This window comes from Trachurus japonicus, chromosome 8 (genome assembly GCF_045865225.1).
Source record: "Trachurus japonicus isolate A0001 chromosome 8, Traja_1.0".
NCBI lineage: Eukaryota > Metazoa > Chordata > Actinopteri > Carangiformes > Carangidae > Trachurus > Trachurus japonicus.
This window is the reverse complement of record NC_140914.1, coordinates 10251355-10269844: the sequence shown is the minus strand read 5'-3', so window position 1 is coordinate 10269844 and position 18490 is coordinate 10251355. Positions and strand designations below refer to the sequence as shown.

Here is an 18490-nt window from a genome sequence, read left to right as displayed (position 1 = left end):
TGCCCCTACAGTATCTGTGGTTGGAGTTGGGCGGTTCAGGCTAGGATGCATTAGACAAAATAGGTAGTTTCCAGTTTCATTTCTCTTTTTAACTTTGTGCAGATTTCTCATCTTTTCCTTCTATTTTTACCAATCCTTCCTCATCTGTGAACTCTTATGAATACTTTTTCAGGCTAATTTTATATTTCGCAGCAGGGGCCACTTGCTACAGCTGAAACTCCTTTAATGGTTCAGCTTTGTACTTGAACTACTTTTATTCTGAAAGGAACAGATGATAAACCAAAGTTTAAAAACCTTTTGAGCTTACATTTCTATCTATCTACTCTTTAAAGAACAAAAATGTGTCATGTTAACTGCAAAATATTATCTCCCCAACATTTAAGTCCAATTCCTCTATCCAGTAGACTACAGCATTAAAGGTGTACAGAAAAGAAAATTGAATTTGAGCCCACTCTGGGTCATAAAATTAGTGTAATAACTCATCTTTTTGAAGATGTAGGCCAAACTTTGTGCAAAATGTTATTTTTGAGTAAATCCGGGATGAAAGTGTGGTATTTTTTTTATCAAATTCAATCAAACGTCTGAGACACACACACACACCACCGAGCTCGGGCTTGCCCCAAGCTTTGAATATCCCGCCCGCTCGATAACGACCAATCAAATTGCAGCTCGTGACAACTCGGCGCGACAAACAGGACAAACGGCTATTTCTGTACACCTTTAAAATCAACCTGCAGAGGTTTGAAACTTATATGAGTGATCTACAGTATGAGAGTACAATTATACTGACAAGCAAAATGAGGTCTGGTATGTTCATTCATTAAATTGTGGTGTAGCAGGTTTGTTCGGGTTGTACTGTAAAGGTGAAAGATGAACATGTTATTACTGCTGCTTGTGGGAAGGATGGTAATAAGATGAAGATACCAGCTGGGTCACAGAAGTAAACGTGTGCTGTTGAAGATCACATTAGGTCACATGTCAAAGACTTTTCATTCATATAATTTATGGCGTTGCTTGCCTTAACATCAACATGGCCGCTGGATAAATTGTAGTTTAAAAAGCAGAACGTCATTATAGTGTTTGCTCAGCACAAGGTGATAATAGTGTTTATTGCTGCATTGTGGTTATGCGTATATTCATGTCAAGCAGTTTGCAGCGTTATTGTAACACATAGCAGCGTTGACATTTTACCACCAGTCAATGAACATTATCTTGATGAAGTGCTATTATATATGATGGAAAACAGATTGCCTTGAGTGCTTGATTGCTTTATGGATACGTTATTAAATCCCAATCAATAGTGTGTTTTGTTGAGACTGTAGCAGTTTACTCTAGTTTCTGGGCTGGTCGCATTTCATAAATGAATCAATAAATTTGAGGAATAGTGTTTAGTCAGGTAGGCTAATGTATAGTTAGCACAAAGCTACAGTTATAATGAACATGCAGCAACTTTTACAGGAAATGAAGGAACCACTTTATCTGTGAGTGATATAACACCTGTTTCTGCATATCTGCGTTTAATGTTTAACAAAATCTACTGGACATCTTCTGTCTGTGAATGAATGAGACTATGTGGACATGTGGGTTGTTTTATGACCATAAAACTGAGCAAAACCAAACCCCATTTAGTTTTTTCTGGTATAAGAAATATAAAGTAATGAAAGTGGGGAAAAAAACAACAACTCTGCTTTATGTTCAGGACAGATAAACTAACTACTGAATGGATACTGAGCACACAGAGTTGGAGTCAGGCAGCAGAAAGAGGCCATTTTTGCAGAAGAGTTTCTGACCTGAATCTTACCATCTCCAAACCACTCGCTGTGCACAGCAGCTGCAGGTGGAGCTCATTCACATCCGCCTCAAACCCTGTAGCTCAATACCACAAGAGACTACGCAACCATATGTGTGTGAGTGTCTGTATGTGTTATAGAGACTATAGTACTGTCTGCAGGTGTTGGTGGTGACCAACAACTCAGTTGTATTCATTGAAGTGTGTAGCATCTTTTGTTTGTTTGTTGGTCTTGCATGGCGGCGATAAATTTACAAGTATTTGGCAGTTCAATCTTTATTAGTTTATCTTCATATGATTTGTATGTTAAATCCTAATCGTAATTCTGTACAAATTTCTCTACAATGTGTCCCTCTGTCGAACCCACAGGGAATAGATATATAAAGTAGCATAACAAAAATTCAAGTAAAGTATTATCACCTCACATTTGCACAGCACTTGTGCCAATACACTTGTTTTTTGTGTTTGTATTTTTGAAATGGAATTAAAATCTGCAACATAATCAGTAACAACAGGAGAAACATCTGTCTTGAATACTCTATATATCCATCAATTAGCTATGTCATTTTATCTTTTAGGATGGTGGTGGCCTGGATCCAAACCCAGGTGACATTATGAAGTCCTCTGTCTTCTTGGGTGCTTTGTAACTTCTTTCGTAAGATTCATATTTCCATATTCCTCATCTGTTATCATAAGCATTAGCACAGTATTGTGTTTCAGCACAATATTAATATAATAGCTTTCAGAAGCATGTCATATCTGTTGCTACATAAATGCTTGTGTGAACCATACACTCAAGACAAAGTTGTAATCTGTTGTTTATATGTTGTAATCCAATGGTGCTGCCACTAGATGGAGCACTTCATACACACATGTAAATGAACTTCATTTGAGGAATCATTATCAGAGCACTAGACGCAGTAAATTCAATAAAGGAAAATAATGTGATAAACCAAAATGAGCCACTTCAAGCGGTTTAACCCTAGAACACTAACGTTACAAAAAGTAACATCATCACTAACGCCGGGTATTTTTTACCCGATATAATATACCCATAAAAAATATTTCTCACCAAAATATATTAAAATACAACAATACATGGCAAATTGAAGTACACTTCCTTAATTTTCCACTATACAATGTTTCACAAAATGAAAAAAAGGTATCATGGTGACCCTATAAAAAAATGTCCAAAATTTGTGATTTTTTTTTGTTTTTTTAACAAAAACTTCCTTAAAAAAAAAACTAATGGAGCTGGGACTTTGTCCTTCAGACCACCCATTTGTGGGACATTTGAGCCTTATTTGGTGGAGTAAAAAGAAAAAAGAAACATTTTCAGCATCACCAGAAATGGTAGCCAGATTTAGATACATAAACACTAACGTCGGGTGAAATCCACCCGTGCCTGCTGAAAAAAGTAGGGATGGCAGCAGGGTAACATGCCGACCTTCATGACGTCAGTGAGCAGTATGAAGCTACCCAGGGACCCATGAAACTCAGACAACAGCAACATAATGAAAATTATGAAACTATAATTTCATGGGTGAAAATCACCCGACGTTAGTGTTCTAGAAATGAGCAACTCATTTTGTGCAACTGTTGAATTAACACTTTTTTCTGTCCCTTGTTCTATAAATATACTTATTATCATATCATCTTTTTTTGGTAATGGGGAACAAGTATAAAACCAAAAGTAACTCAGATCTGCAGTTATACATCTTCTGTTCTGCAACCCTCCTCTTTTGTATGCTGTCCATATTTAGTAATTATAGCTAAACTTCTCTAAACTTGATTCATTCTCAGGCCAAGATGACTGAAGCCGACTTTGTGATGTGCAGCCGCAGGTGTTGTAACTCTAAATGCTGTTTATTATGGCTAAACGTGGGATTTAAAGCAGAGGTGAGGGTGCGCTTGTTGTCGTGCCAATTACGATTACACAATAAAGTCGATTCACTTTTAAGTTTTTGATTCCATCTTTTTGATACAGTTCAGCAGCTGTGGCAAACCTGAAAAAGTGTGTTGAATTCCCCGTCGCTCTGATTCACACCTCTGACTGGTGTCTTCCCCTTAGTAACAGTGGTCAAGACCAAAACAACACAAAGACCATGATTTCTGAGAAACAGTTTCAGTGACTGGGTGATGGGTCTCATGAATAAAAAAGAAGCTGGGCAAAAATGTATTAGTAAAAAAAAGGATTGATGACGTTTTACGTTTTGGTACTATAACATAAACCCATTAGAAATGACAAAAGAGATAAGAAGATTTGAAAGACTTTGATGGTAAATCACTAAATCGCCATCAGTGTAACATAATGTCGAAATACAGACTCTTCAGTTTTGAAAATGTAATTCTGCTTTCAGAAATGTAATTGGTGTTCAAGGTTTCTCATTTTATGGTTTGTAATTTCATAGTCCTACAAGAACAAAATACTGATATGATCACATGTGTTTGCAGATTTACATGTAAATGTCACTTTGATAGGGCCTATGTGGTGTGACTTTTGGTAAATTGTGACATTTACCAAAAGTTCACCTGTTTCACAATGATGAAGGTGAAGCCAAAACTAAAACAAAACGTTATTGCCCCCTGGTGGCAATCTGAAGTTCGGCCCTAAACAAGCCCCCCCCAACAACCCGTTGATTTACAACACAAGTGATCAGCTTAATACTCATTACTTTATCATGAAATTAAGGTTGTTGTTGTTTTTTATCCATTTGAAATAGTAAACTATTTTAGTCTAAATCAGATACAGATCAGATATTTTTGAATTTTACCTGTAAGAAGGGAGCAACACTGCTTAGTTTTTATTTACAAAGCCTTACTCAAAATTTTTATCTGTTTATTTTACCGGATTAATCTCACTTAGAGTTTGTAATTTGCACACTTGCTTACAGGATACCTTGGTTTTACACACTTGTAGTATCAGGACAGAATCAGGGAAGACTGCCTTTCAGTTCTATGTCCCTCAAAATTGGAATAACTTACTAAACTGTCTGAAACTTGATCATCTTATTTATCTTGATAGCTTTAAGAACTTACTAGCCTATCACATGTTCTGTAGTCTGTATGTCATTGTGGATTTTAAATGTATTTGTATATTTGTGTTGTTTTGTAATTCGGGCGTCAGTGAAAAAGAGAGCTAGCTCTCAACTGACCTTCTTCCCTGAATAAACAGGCTAATAGTGAAATGAAAATGAAAATGAAATGAAGAGTAACCTCAGTCTGTGCAGCCAGACAAAAAAAATGGTGTTAGAGCTAATTAGTACTTGTTGTGACTGTCCAAACAAAACTCAGCTTTTTAAACTCATATCTAATGAAATAGCTAGTATCCAAGTTTAGTGAACACTCACACGCGGCCTAACTTTTTCAGCATCTTCATTGGTCATAGACTAATAGCCTACCAGGGCCACAACCAGCTCACATTGGAATCTAAATATTGTAATATTGGCCACATTTTAAAATATTAAGAATAAAAATAAAATATAAAAAGAGAAAAGGAAAAAAAATATGTGATCCAATTATGATCAGACATCACAACATGGTGGTGCTCCTGTCTACAATAATATATAAAACAATAATGCGAAAGAAAAAAAAATCATATCCTGGTTGTGCTTTGAAATTTTAATTTCTAATCGACCCCAGGAAGTCTTGACTCGGCGGCTCTGCGTCTCCTGTGTGTGTGGTGGTAGTGTACAATGTGAGTGAGTGTTGAGGCTGTGTGTGTGTGTGTGTCTGTTGTCCCGCCTCTTCTCTGACCACGCGCGTGCAGCTGCGTGACGTCAGCAGTAGTAGCTCGCGAGCAGCACAGGTTCCCTTTCATTCAGTCCGCTCCGCTCCGCGCTCCGCGACATAACGGGACCACGGATTTCCACCGTGTCTTTTCCAGATTAATTATGGACCGGGCTGTTTCTCCGCTCGATTTTCATGCAGGAATGGACTTAACGTGCGTGAACGTGTCTTCTTTTCTTCCTTTTACGATGCACATTCAATTCAGTTTGGATTTTATCTCCGGGAAAACTAATTTGGGAGTTTAAAATCGACCGACTGACCGGCGTTTACTTGTGTGGGAATGTAAGAGTTATTTAGTTCATCTCAACTCCTCGAAACATTTCGAATAACTCTCAAACTTTTGTTTTAATGGATTTGAAGACACCGCTGGAGTACATCCGCTTCTTTTTGTGATTTTTTTGAAGGGTTTGTTGTTGTTTTGTTGTGTTTTTTTCTGGAAGTGGAGGTGGACTAAAACTGCCCCCCCGAGAAGAAAAGTTTTCATCACCTAACTTTACGCTTGAATAATGCTATTTCCTGCTAATCCCAGCCGTTTTAACAGTTTGGTTGTGTTTATGTGAAGTGGAGAAAAAAACAAAAAACACAATAATGATTTCTGAGGAGAGAAGCAGCCACGTAAATAAACAAGCCCTGAACTTCCCTGTGGGTTTGCTGATCCGCTCTCCGAAGAGGCGACTGGCCAAACTGGGGAGGAAACCCAGCAATGGATCTGTCCAGTAAGTCTTTATTATAACCCTCTATTTACTATTTATATAGCACCATAAAAACACTATAAAAATACAGAAGTGTTTAGCATTGGATTTTACATTCAAACGTGATGATGATGCAGTGACTGCAGAGCTATTACAGTACCAGGAGTCTATTAATCAATTAGTTAATTAGCAGATAACTAATCTGCTACTACTTTTATCAATCAGCTAATCGTTTCAGTCGTTCCCAGGTTCTCCTTTTCAAGTTCAGCTTCTCAGTGTGAGGGTTGGATGCTTTGTTTGGAGCATATGACAATAAACTGGATATATTTTTATTTCACATATCCACCATTTTGAGATGTGGTGCACTACTACATCATGTCTATGTCATGATTTTCTGACATTTCATGAGCAAAACAGGTAATCGATTAGAGGGGAAAATAGTTGAGGGATAGATAAATGACCAAAATAACAGTTGATTGTTACTATAGTTTAGACACCGACATCCACAGTGATTGTTTTTTGTCAATAAAATGGCAGAAACATACTGAATAAATTGTGTTTTAATTGACTTTAACCTTAAACCTAAAGATAGACACTTACGTAACATAGTTTACTGATTATATTTGGGTTTGAACTGTTCCTCAGGCAATGCAAGACAGTTGCTCTGAAGAGTTTTTCACTGGTATTGTCTTTTATGTTTTACAGACCAAACAACTGATTTATTAATCACAATAATAATCAATACTTCGGTTGCAGCCTGAAACTATTGTCTGCTTTGTCAGTTTTCGAAAGATTTTGACTTGTCTGGATGTACAGAAGCAGCACAGTGTGCTATGTGCAGGACTGCTGAGTATTTCTAAAGTTCGCCACTTGACAGTATTCATTATCCTCCAACTCTTTTTCCCTTGCAGGTCCAACAACTCGGACACCACTGTGCGCTCCACAGAGAGCGTGGGTGTTCGGCAGCCAGCCAAGAGCAAAATCCGCCGCCACAACAACAGGCTTTCGACTGTTTTCAACCACAGCCCCAACCTGCGGGACAGTGGACGTCGGGGCCAGGCGCAGGGCAGCAGGACCCTGTCCGGAGACCTCCAAACTGCAGACGACCCGGCCGAGCTGTCCAGCCAAATGTCTGTCCCCGGCATCCTCAAGATCTTCGGCAGCGACATCTGTCAGGGGACCAACTACAAGAGCGTGCTGGCCACCACTCAGTCCAGTGCAAAGGAGCTGGTGAAGGAGGCTTTGGAGAGGTGGGGAAGGGGCTTTCACTATTGAACTCAATGATTTCTTTTTACTTCTATTATCCCATAATCTTCCTGACTTAAATTTCTACTTTTATCATTCAGGTACTGTCTGGAAAAAGAGGACCCCAACGATTATGTGCTCTGCGATGTGATCGGCCAGATGGACAGAGATAACCAGTGGAAGCGGGAGTGTTTTCGGGTGGTGGGAGACAACGAAAAGCCCCTGATGCTGCAGTCGCTGTGGAAACCCAAGGAAGGCTTCTCCAGACGTTTTGAAATCCAGCTCAGGACGAGCGTCGAAGAGCAAAGTTTGAAGGACAGAGACACGGTCACAGCAGGTACACGTCTGAAAACACCTCCTTACTTTTGGTCTGGCACTTATTTAAAAACGTGCATCCGACTATTTTCAGTAACATAGATACAAGTCAGTGAGCCTGACATCCTTACGCTTGGGTAATCAATCACCGAGTCTCTGTTAGGGTGGCATGGGGAGCCTTTATCCTTGTCTCTTATTGCAGGCTATCAGCCCTCATTGTCCAGCTTATCACCAGTTAAAACAGGGGGAGATGGCAGGCATGTGAGAGAGGTCAGGAGGAAACAAAAGCTGCGCTGAGGGATAGAGGAGGTCACCACGGCCCCGCTCTTATCTTTGTTTTATTGCAAGGGCCCATCATGGCCTCGTGAAGCAGCTCTTCCCACCGAGTCCAGCACCGCAGCTGCCAGAAAGTGGACGCTCACTGTTGTGTTATTCTTTCTATCAGAGCTGACTTCCTGCACACTGTGGCCTGAGCAGCCCTGTTGACTTTGGAACAAGTTTGTTGTGGTTCTTCTCTGCATTAGACCAATCTATCGCTGATACCGACTTCGTAAATATTGTTCTTGGTCCTCCTGATGTATAGAAGCTTCCTCCTGATTGCAGCTTTATAGGATGGCCATTATTTGTTCATGTGTTTAAAGAGATGTTTGACAGTCAATCAGCATCTTCAATCGGTTTTTTAAACTTCTCATGTTAAAGTTAATGTCTGGGTATAGACTGGTTAGCATGCCGACTCACTAGAGGAACAGACATGATGGAAATAGCAAATGTAAGAAAAACAAAGTGGTTGCTTTCCACCTCTGCAGATGGCTTTTAGAGAGTTAAAGGGATAGTTCAACATTTTGGCAAATTGGCCCATTGCCATAATCCCTATAGTTTTAAGAGTAGGTTTGTTACCTTTAATTGTCGGTGCAAGCTATTTTTAGAACGGTGGAGCAGAGCCACGAGCTGCTCAGAGCTACGCTACGGAGGCTAATGGGATTTCTTGGTTTCCCTCATCAAACTCACAGAGTTGTTTTCAAGGTAAATTCATGCAAAACCATTGATGCACGTTCCCGTCTGGGGCCGTTTTTCGGCAAGCAGTCTCTGCATTTGCCTTGAAAACAACTCTGTCTCGTAACGTTCTGTTATTATCTCATAGTGTGGTGAATGTGCAGGTCACAACTTGTCCACCAGAGCGTTTTGGAGTTGTTGGATTGTGTATTTGATGAGTTTGATGAGGGAAACCAAGAAATCCCATTAGCCTCCGTAGCGTTGCTCTGAGCAGCTCGCCACTCTGCTCCGCTGTTCTAAAAATAGTTTGCACCAACAATAAAGCTAACGAACCTACTGCCAAAATGTTGACTTATCCCTTTAAGGAATAAAGTTTAATATTAAACTCACAAGGTTTTGTCTAGACTGGTAAGTAAACAGCTGTTAATGCTAATGTTGGCTAACAAAAACTTAGACTCAGCTCCTTTTAGAGTGATATTGATCTTCTCATTTCCCCACCATTAGGGGAACTAAATTGAAAACCAAACACTGACTGTTTAAAACATTAAAACACATAACAATGGAGGAATTAAAGCACATCAGTAATCGTCGGACTGCAGCTGGAAAATATCAGTCTTCAAAAGCGTCGCTCCACCCTCTCTCTCCTGTCACTGACCGGGGGGGCGGGGGGGGCAGAGGGGAGGGGAGGGGGGACTGCCCATTACCTCCACGGGCTTTCTAGGCACCGAGCCCGGTGTGTCACACTGGTGCTGAACAATGTGGAAAACACCCATTTCCACAGCTGATAAGAGCGGCAGAGCTGCGGGTGTGAAGCCGGGCTCTGTGGACATTCCACGGTACTTAGAGGCTCCAAACGAGCTGAATAGTGTTTGTGTTACGTCAGGCCGACAGAGAGGCTGTTGGTATCAGATAGAGGTGGCCACATCTCACTTTCCCCGCACATTTCCTCTCTTTCCCCTGGTTATGTTTCATTTGAGTTGGTGCCAATTGCAAGTGAACTGTTATGTTGTGGAGTTGCTTTAGATTGACCAGAGTGATTTCTGTGGGGATTTTTTTTGTCATTGTTAATGTTTTTTTTTTTTTTTGGTTGGACATTTAGCCAGACATGCTTCACCTATAAAACCACAATCTCACCCTCAATTCAAGTGGTAATCCACAAAAATGTTTATTTTATCTTTATCTTTGGCTTTAAGTGGCTGTCTCTGTGTATGTGTATGTTTGCTTTCTTTTCAGTAGCCAAACATTGTGACCACAGGCGGCCTAAAATAGGTGTTTTCAGCCACCAATTAAAAGGTTTTTGTCTGGATTGTCCGAGGTTTTCATGGCGAAATATCTGTAAAGTCAAAAACATGTTGATTTATAGCATAAAAAAATACAAAGTTTTGTTGGAATAACCATTTTCTACTCTTTGGACCCTGGGAGATGTTAACACATGTGGTTGTTGTGGATTCAGTGTGGTGAGCTGTGGGCCACAGCCTTTTTTTAGCTGATATTTGTTTACATTTCGTGAGACTGGCACCACTAACGATGCTGAATGAGCCATCGGCAGTTCCTGTTTGCAGTTTACTCAAGGATGTGCTGTCACTGGGTACTGATGTAAACTTGAAAACATGATAATAGTCAGGAAAGAGTTTAAAGGACCTTTTTTTGACAGCAGACTGTGTTATTTACCAGGCTGCATCAGTGATAGAAACTACTGTAATCTTTAGATCACCTGCATGCACCTATACTTTTCAACTCTGGTCTCTAATCTTGATTACAGTAATATAAACATGTAATAGATTAGGGCTGAGTATCACTACTGATTTACTGAATTGATTTGATTCTGATTCACAAGATCCCGATTTGATTTAGTATTGATTTATTCAGATATATTTCAGTTTTAATACCAATTTGCTTGGATATGAAAGAGATTTTCACAAAATGAATGTTGCAAATTGTACAAACATGGAACTCTAACCTGGTGTATTATTAGAAATATTAATGTTTACATTAAATTGACTGAAAAGCAGTTACATTAACGTACATTTATTTACAGTAAAATGACCCACTCCAGAAGTAAACAGTGCAACAGTGCAATGGCTACATTAAAAGATCGATCTAAGGATTTTATGAATCGATATCGGATCTTTCAAATGAAGATTGATATGAATCATAAAATCGATTTTTAAAAAAAAGTGGCATGTGTTGTAGATCATGTATATGTAACGAGCACCTCTCAGTTAGGCACATAACACCCTGTCCTCTGGCCAATGCAGGTATCAATGCACAAGCCCGTAAGCTGCAGAAGAGCCGCTCCAGAGTGACCTCTCTGTTCGTGGACGGCAGCGTGGAGGATGTGGACGGACTCGGGATCTGGAGGAGTTTGAGCGAGATGGATCTGTCGGCGATGGGGAAGGAGGCCAGCAGGGCCCAGCAGAGCGCGCTCAGAGAGGATCCGGAGGCCGAGGCCGACAAGGAGGTGCTGCGGCTCGGCATGGAGAAGGAGGAGACGGAGAGCAGCGATGACAACACTACGCAGTACTCCATTCACCCACCCTTTGACTTTCCGTACTTCCTCCTGTTGCAGGGCTACAGCCATAGACAGGTAAGAGACACAGGTGGAATAAGAGCGTAATTACTTATTTAGATATTGAAAATAAAGTCATAAGTAGTTTAAGAATTTAATATATGTATTATTGCATCCATCAGTCACAAGAATAAGAGACAAGACAGGACTTATTATTCCAAACAGATGTTACCACACTACTATACTGAAGACCTCATAAGGCACTTGACAGTCTCCTGGCAGCATGTATCGTAGGCCAGCCGAGGCAAACACAGGCTTATGGGGTCTGAACAGGTGGGTTAAGAACCTCAAGGATAAAATCCCAGAGTCAGAGAGGAGGCTTGTGGCTTTTGAAGTCTGACTACAAGACCTCTAAATCCTACACAGGCCCAGAAGAGAGAGAAAGAGGTGACTCACAGGAGGAAAAAAGTCTGTCATCATGTCCCAATGAAAGGACAAGGAACAGAGTGTTCACCATTCAGTCAGAGGGAAACCTGCTCAGGACGTAAAAAAAAAAAAGAAAAAGAAGAGAGAGAGATAACCCTGATTAAAGACACACTGCAGAGGATAAACTACACAGAAGCTATTCTTAGAGGGTACTGTATACACACAGGCTGATGGGGTTGTGGTGGGGGAGCAGCAGGAGGAGGAGGAGGAGGAGGAGGAGGCATTTAACTGGTTTGCTGTAATCCACATACCAGGATTTTAAACTATGCATCATTTGAAATCTCAAAAAATATCACTCCCAAGTTTTGTAACGCACGTCCCTGTTGATGTGTGCGATGCAGTTTGAATAACTTGCTTGCAATAAAAAACCATAGAGCCAGGCCACAGCTTTTGGTCCGTCCTGTTCCCAGAAACAGGAAGTTTCTCTCTCGCAATGTTGTTCATGGAGATTGCTGACTGTGCAGGATACTGGTAGCTCCACTGCAGGCGTAATCTTGCTCTGCAACAATAGGTCAACGCAGCAAAGGAACGAGGCGCATCTGTGGTGTATCATTGGTCATGTAAGGCAGGAAATGAAAGCTTATTCGTCCGTCCGCATCTTGAACGTTTGAAACCTATCGCAGTTTGACTGATGGAACAAATAAATCTTTTCTTCTCATCGATTTAAGCTGCTTATTTATTTATTTTCCAGGTGGTAGTGATTATGATGAGGATGCAGAATATTAGAGAGCACCTGCGAGTGTAATACAGTCCAGCACAATACCATCACTCGTTACAATCTCAGAGCTAAAGCATTTAATCCTATTAACACCTCTCTGACAGCGTGATCAAAAACTGAACATTACATTACTGGCAACGTAAAAGAAAGAAGAAGTTTATCGCTGCTGGAATGTATTGGAATAGATTAGACTGTGCAAATGAAATAAGAAGTGGACTTACACATAAGTAGCAAACAATGTGGGCAGGCCTACTGTGAGATTTCTCTCGCTCACCGTTGTGTGTTGGGGATTATAACACAGTGTTGCAGCCCTGTGTTCACATTACAGCTGCTGTTATCTGTCTTAGGCTGCTTGGCTCTGGCCAGCACGGTTGATACAGTATCATCATCTGACTAATAGCCTTACCGCGGTGGCCTGGAGGTCACGGACATCACCAGCGTCTCATTCCTAAGCCCTTCCATTCCTGTCTCACCTCCCGTTGCTGCCTGTGCAGGCTGTACTCAACACCAGCTGATCCTGCTGATGTTCACATGCACCCTGCTGGCCCGGCGCCAAAATGTCTCGTCGTCCTACACCGTCATTGTCTAGAAAATGAGTCTGCAGCTGGCTGGCTGCCTTGATCATCGATAAATCTCTAATCCTCATCAAGTGAAATTTGATGTTTTCTAACTTTTCTGCTTTGTTATATAAAAATAAATGTCTCCCACTTTATGACTGTTGGATAAACAACATGAACAGCTGGAGGACATCAGCTGGGCTCTGAGAAATTTGACATTTTTTTTAGACAAAGTGATTGAATTTGAATTTATCGGTCCTATTTTAATAATTGTTCATTCATTTTTTATAATTTTCTCTGAAACATCTCTTAAGTGCTTTTCAATCAAGGCTGAAAAACCTTTTTGTTTGCTGCTGCCTTTCATTGATTTACATTTGATGCTTTGGTATAGTCATACTATAACGGTCTTATTACATTTTTTTTTTTTTTTACTTATTTTTTCATATTTTTAACTTTATTTTCTTGTGTGACTTATCGTGTGATTATGGATTATTTCCTTTACTGTATGCTGATATTTTGCGTGCAGCACTTTGAATGACCCTGGTTCTGAAATATGCCGCTAATTATGTCATAATGTCTAAAAATAGCCTGCAAATAACGGACAATTTCATAGTAATGTCGAGAAATAGAGCCAAGAAATAACTATTGATTGCATAGAAACAGCCCATTTTTTGGCCTTTCCCAAAAAATTCAAAGCATGAAAAGCATGTGTAATCTTTTGCCTTTATGAAAAACATGACATTACTATGAAATTGACCGTTATTTCTAGGCTATTTCTTGACATGACTACGCAATTTATTGTTATTTGTTGGCTATTTCTTGACATTATCACGTAATTAGCGGCCTGTAAATTAAAGAGTTACCAAATGTGCTTTTAAATAAAGTTGCCATTGCCATTGAAAATGAAACACTTACAATGTCTTTGCAGGACTTTGTCATCTACCTGATGAGTGGGACGACCACCATCTTCGGGTGCTGCAGGGAGCACTGTAACGGTGAGGATGAGGAGAGGTTAAAGGTCGACATCCTTCTCTTCGCTCCCGACGTCTTACCTCAACATTGCTGCGTCAGACGCTTGGACCCTCACAACAACCAAAGCTCCACAGGAGGAGGGGGGGAGCACAAAAAGACATTGACAATGCTGAAGCCTCTCCACGGGGCTCCTGTCACCAGAAACGGTTTCCTCCTCAAAGAGGAGGTGGAGCTGAACCCCGGGGACTTGGTGGGTTTGGGGAAACACTACCTGTTCATGTTTAAGGACCCTACCAGCACATCGGGGTCCTCGCAGACGCCTCCTTGGATGACAAGACTCTGCCCAGACTCTGAGACAAAAGCATCGTCCTCTTGTTTATCGTGCGGCTCCTCTGTGAGAAGGATCCAGAGGAAGACTTTACCTCCTCGCTGGAGGGACCTCGAGGGCACCGAGGCGTTGTTAATCTATCGCCTGGAGCAGGAGGAGAGAGTAGTGCAGGAGATTTTGGACACGTTGGACCCCAGCGGAGACGAACCGAAGCTGACGCCAGCTTTCCTGCTGAGCCTCTGCATCCAGCACTCGGCCTCCACCTTCGAGCTGACACACTTCAGACAGCTGCTGCTACGGATAGCCAGCCAGATCCAGCTCGTCATGTGGGTAAGGACGCGTCTCTGCTTCTTTCTTTCTTTCTGCAATCAGATAATTCACCCTTTGTGCAGGTGAATATCAAGTGTTAAACAGTGCGTTTTCAGCTCTGTATTCCCATGAGTGTGAACCAGAATGTAACAGTAATCAAATATGGCATCATGAGTTGAATATATGGTTGATGTTTTGCATGAAATGGATATTTTCTGTATGTGTGTTCTCCTTCTCAGGAGAAGACAAAGGAGCTCGCAGCGATCCAGCCAGAAACGTGAGTAGACAAACATTAAGTGTCCCAGAAATACGTGACAACAAGCACCCACTGCCTGCAATGATATATGACACCTGACACCTGAGGTTGACTCTGTTTGGAATAAAAGAGGAATTAGTCTGATTTACAGTGAGGTTTGGTTTGCTGTTTGTCTTTCTCAGCATGACATGTTTAAATATCCACGGTCATATAACAGGAACTGAAAGCTTTTATTTAGCTATTTAGACCTAAAAAAAATGTTTTTGAGGCAGCATTTCACAGTTTGAAGCAAAACAACATTAAAGTGCCAACTCAGATAATCTTTCTAGCTTTGTCCACAAAATATCAGAAAACTTTAAAGGGATAGTTCAACATTTTGGCAAATTGGCCCATTGTCAAAATCCCTATAGTCATAGCAGTAGGTTCGTTAGAGCCGCGAGCTGCTCAGAGCTACGCTACGGAGGCTCATGTGATTTCTTGGTTTCCCTCATCAAACTCATCAAATACACAATCCAACAACTCCAAAACGCTCTGGTGGACAAGTTGTGACCTGCACATTCACCACACCATGAGATAATAACAGAACGTTACCAGACAGAGTTGTTTTCGAGTTGTTTTTTGCCGAAAAGCTGTCTCTGACGGGAACGCACATCAGCGGTTTTGCATGAATTTACCTCTAAAACAACTCTGTCTCGTAACGTTCTGTTATTATCTCATAGCATGGTGAATGTGCAGGTCACAACTTGTCCACCAGAGCGTTTTGGAGTTGTTGGGTTGTGTATTTGATGAGTTTGATGAGGGAAACCAAGAAACCCCATTAGCCTCTGTAGCGTAGCTCTGAGCAGCTCACGGCTCTGCTCCACCGTTCTAAAAATAGCTTGCACCGACAATTAAAGGTAACAAACCTAAAACTATAGGGATTATGGCAATGGGCCAATTTGACAAAATGTTGAACTATCCCTTTAAGTATACTGTAAGGAGCTGACAACAGGAAATGGAAATGGAAAGACGATTTGTGGATTGTTAATTAGTTTTTTTTTCTTTCTGTATTTTTGCACTATTCAGTTGTACTTTTTTCACATTGCTGTCTTCTCTTCTGGCATCAGGAGCTCTGGTGAGGGGCAGCCGGATCATTTTCAGCTGCTCAGCATGGAGGAGCTGATCCCAGGTCTGCAGCCGCTGGTGCTGTGGATGGCCAACTCCATTGAACTGCTGCACTTCATCCAGCACGAAGTCCCTCAGCTGCTGCCCTGGAGGCAGGACCAGGAGGATGAAGGTGCTTTGTTGTTACGTCCACAAAGCTCTGCAGAGTGTGCGTATCTGTATCTGTTATTTAGACTCGTTTATTTGTTTCGTCAGGTTTGCTGGATTCTGAGATGTCATCCACTCGGACAGCCTGCGAGGAAGCCATGACGGTCCTGGAAGAAGTCATCATGTTCACCTTCCAGCAGTCTGTCTACTACCTAACAAAGGTTAGCTGTCAGAAATGTGTTTTGAAATTGAAAGTAATGAGGATATTTTTTCTGGAAACGAACCAGAGAGAGAATCTGTTAAACACACAAAGACTTACAGCTGCCACAGAGGATGAGCTCAAAAAAGTCAAAAGTGTTCATGTCAGAGTGATTTATTTGGACCGGTCCAGAGCCAAACAGGAGAGTCTGTTTCCTCGGATTAAACCGTATCTCAGTGAAACTTTGCCAACAGGATGAGTGTAAAAGTTTCCCTATCCTTTAGAAAATGTGAGGTTGTGCTCACAGTTGCCTCTCATTCATGCCAATAAGGTACACGTCCAGACATGCTTTCATAAAATGACATCGACATTTTTCACTTCCCTTTGACCTGAGTATTGGTCACATGTGAATCAGGAAACTGGACTGTATAACCAACGCGTTTTTTTTGTTTTCCTGCAGCGGTTTCCAGACAGAAAACACAATAAGAGCATGGAAACACAGACTCTCAATCAGGAAGAGCCTGTGAGATAGTGAGCACGGTGTCTTTTCCACCGGCTGGAATATAAACACAGACAATCTCTTTTCTCTGAAGGCTTTGCTCTGGTTTTCGGAGAATAACAAAAAACCAGAACGCCTGAAATGGTGAGAACCACTGTAATGAACATCTGAAGAGTCTTGCAGTCGCGTCCAGTCGCGTCCAATTTATTTACAGAGCACATGAAGGGGGTCTGGATCCAGAATATGGACCGAGGAGATGAGGGATGTAAACTGATGCCAGTCCTTGAAGAACTTTTTATTAAAACCAAAAGTATGGACATTTTATTTGCTGTTGGCCTGATGTGACAAAAGTTTTTGCTGTTGCCTAAGTTGGATTTTGACAGCATTTTAAACAAGATCAGTTTTCATCATCTGAAAATAATTAAAGTTTGTTTTTGGTTCTTAGTTGTATCTCCTAGATTTATCAACATTAGTGTTCATTTAGCTGTTTACCTATTAGTTAATTCCCACAACCTGTACCTCCAACAAGTAAACAAGCTGGGAAGATGAACACTAAACAACTGGTTATTGATCAGTTGTTGGATACTGTATATGGGTGGATCTTAAAGGGATAGTTCAACATTTTGGCAAATTGGCCCGGAGTTGTTTTCGAGGTAAATTCATGCAAAACCGCTGATGCGCGTTGCCTTCAGTTTTTCAGCAAGTAGTCTCTGTATTTACCTATAAAACAACTCTGTCTGGTAACGTTCTGTTATTATCTCATAGCGTGGTGAATGTGCAGGTCACAACTTGTCCACCAGAGCGTTTTGGAGTTGTTGGATTGTGTATTTGATGAGTTTGATGAGGGAAACCAAGAAATCCCATCAGCCTCTGTAGCGTAGCTCTGAGCAGCTCACGGCTCTGCTCCGCCGTTCTAAAAATAGCTTGCACCGACAATTAAAGGTAACGAACCTACTCCTAAAACTATAGGGATTATGGCAATGGGCCAATTTGCCAAAATGTTGAATTATCCCTTTAAGAATAATCCATCTTTACTTATACTTATCTGTGTTGCAGATGTAATTAATGCTCACTCTTAACATCTGGATGCGCTCATTAGCTCCAGATTTTTGCAAAAGTCTGTCTGGAAATTGAATCTCAGTGTGTCTGGATTCACTTTCTGACACATGCGAACAACAACAGTAAACTCCCCGGGACACTCCCAGGCTCGATTTATGCAGCTCTCCCGTGTTACTAACTTGGCTCATTAAAAAGCTGACGTCAAAGCGCAGCGGCAGAGATTGTGGAAAGACCACCACCCTGCACAGCGAGGGAAGGAAGCAGGAACAGTCTGTGCTGTTGTTTTGAATACTCATATTTCTTTTGCTTGCACCACAGAACAGCTTATATAGAAAGAAAGAAAAAAAAGAGTGGTTTAACTGTACAGTATGTGCTCTTCAGTCTAAGTAAGGGTTTCCCTTTATGTGGCGGTTTGAGATGTAACAGTAAATGTTCATTTGTCCCTTTCAGAGCTTGTTAATTACACAACTCAAGCTCTGTTACATCAGTAACATATGCTGTTATTCCTCCCCTAATTACACATG

General features: G+C 41.0%; 2 protein-coding genes across 2 annotated transcripts in view; both read left to right on the top strand.

Annotated features, from left to right (window-relative positions):
* rcvrna (recoverin a) overlaps positions 1-18490 on the top strand; it is a 218850-nt gene that overhangs the window by 37331 nt on the left and 163029 nt on the right. The gene's annotated exons all lie outside the window — the stretch shown is intronic.
* radil2a (Ras association and DIL domains 2a) overlaps positions 5571-18490 on the top strand; it is a 29151-nt gene continuing 16231 nt past the window's right edge. Inside the window, exons 1-8 of the mRNA XM_085783684.1 lie at positions 5571-6294; positions 7182-7520; positions 7617-7852; positions 11082-11410; positions 14022-14723; positions 14942-14979; positions 16065-16234; positions 16318-16430. Coding sequence (XP_085639810.1) covers positions 6167-6294; positions 7182-7520; positions 7617-7852; positions 11082-11410; positions 14022-14723; positions 14942-14979; positions 16065-16234; positions 16318-16430 — 2055 coding nt within the window. The 5' untranslated portion in view covers positions 5571-6166. The remainder of the gene's footprint in view (positions 6295-7181; positions 7521-7616; positions 7853-11081; positions 11411-14021; positions 14724-14941; positions 14980-16064; positions 16235-16317; positions 16431-18490) is intronic.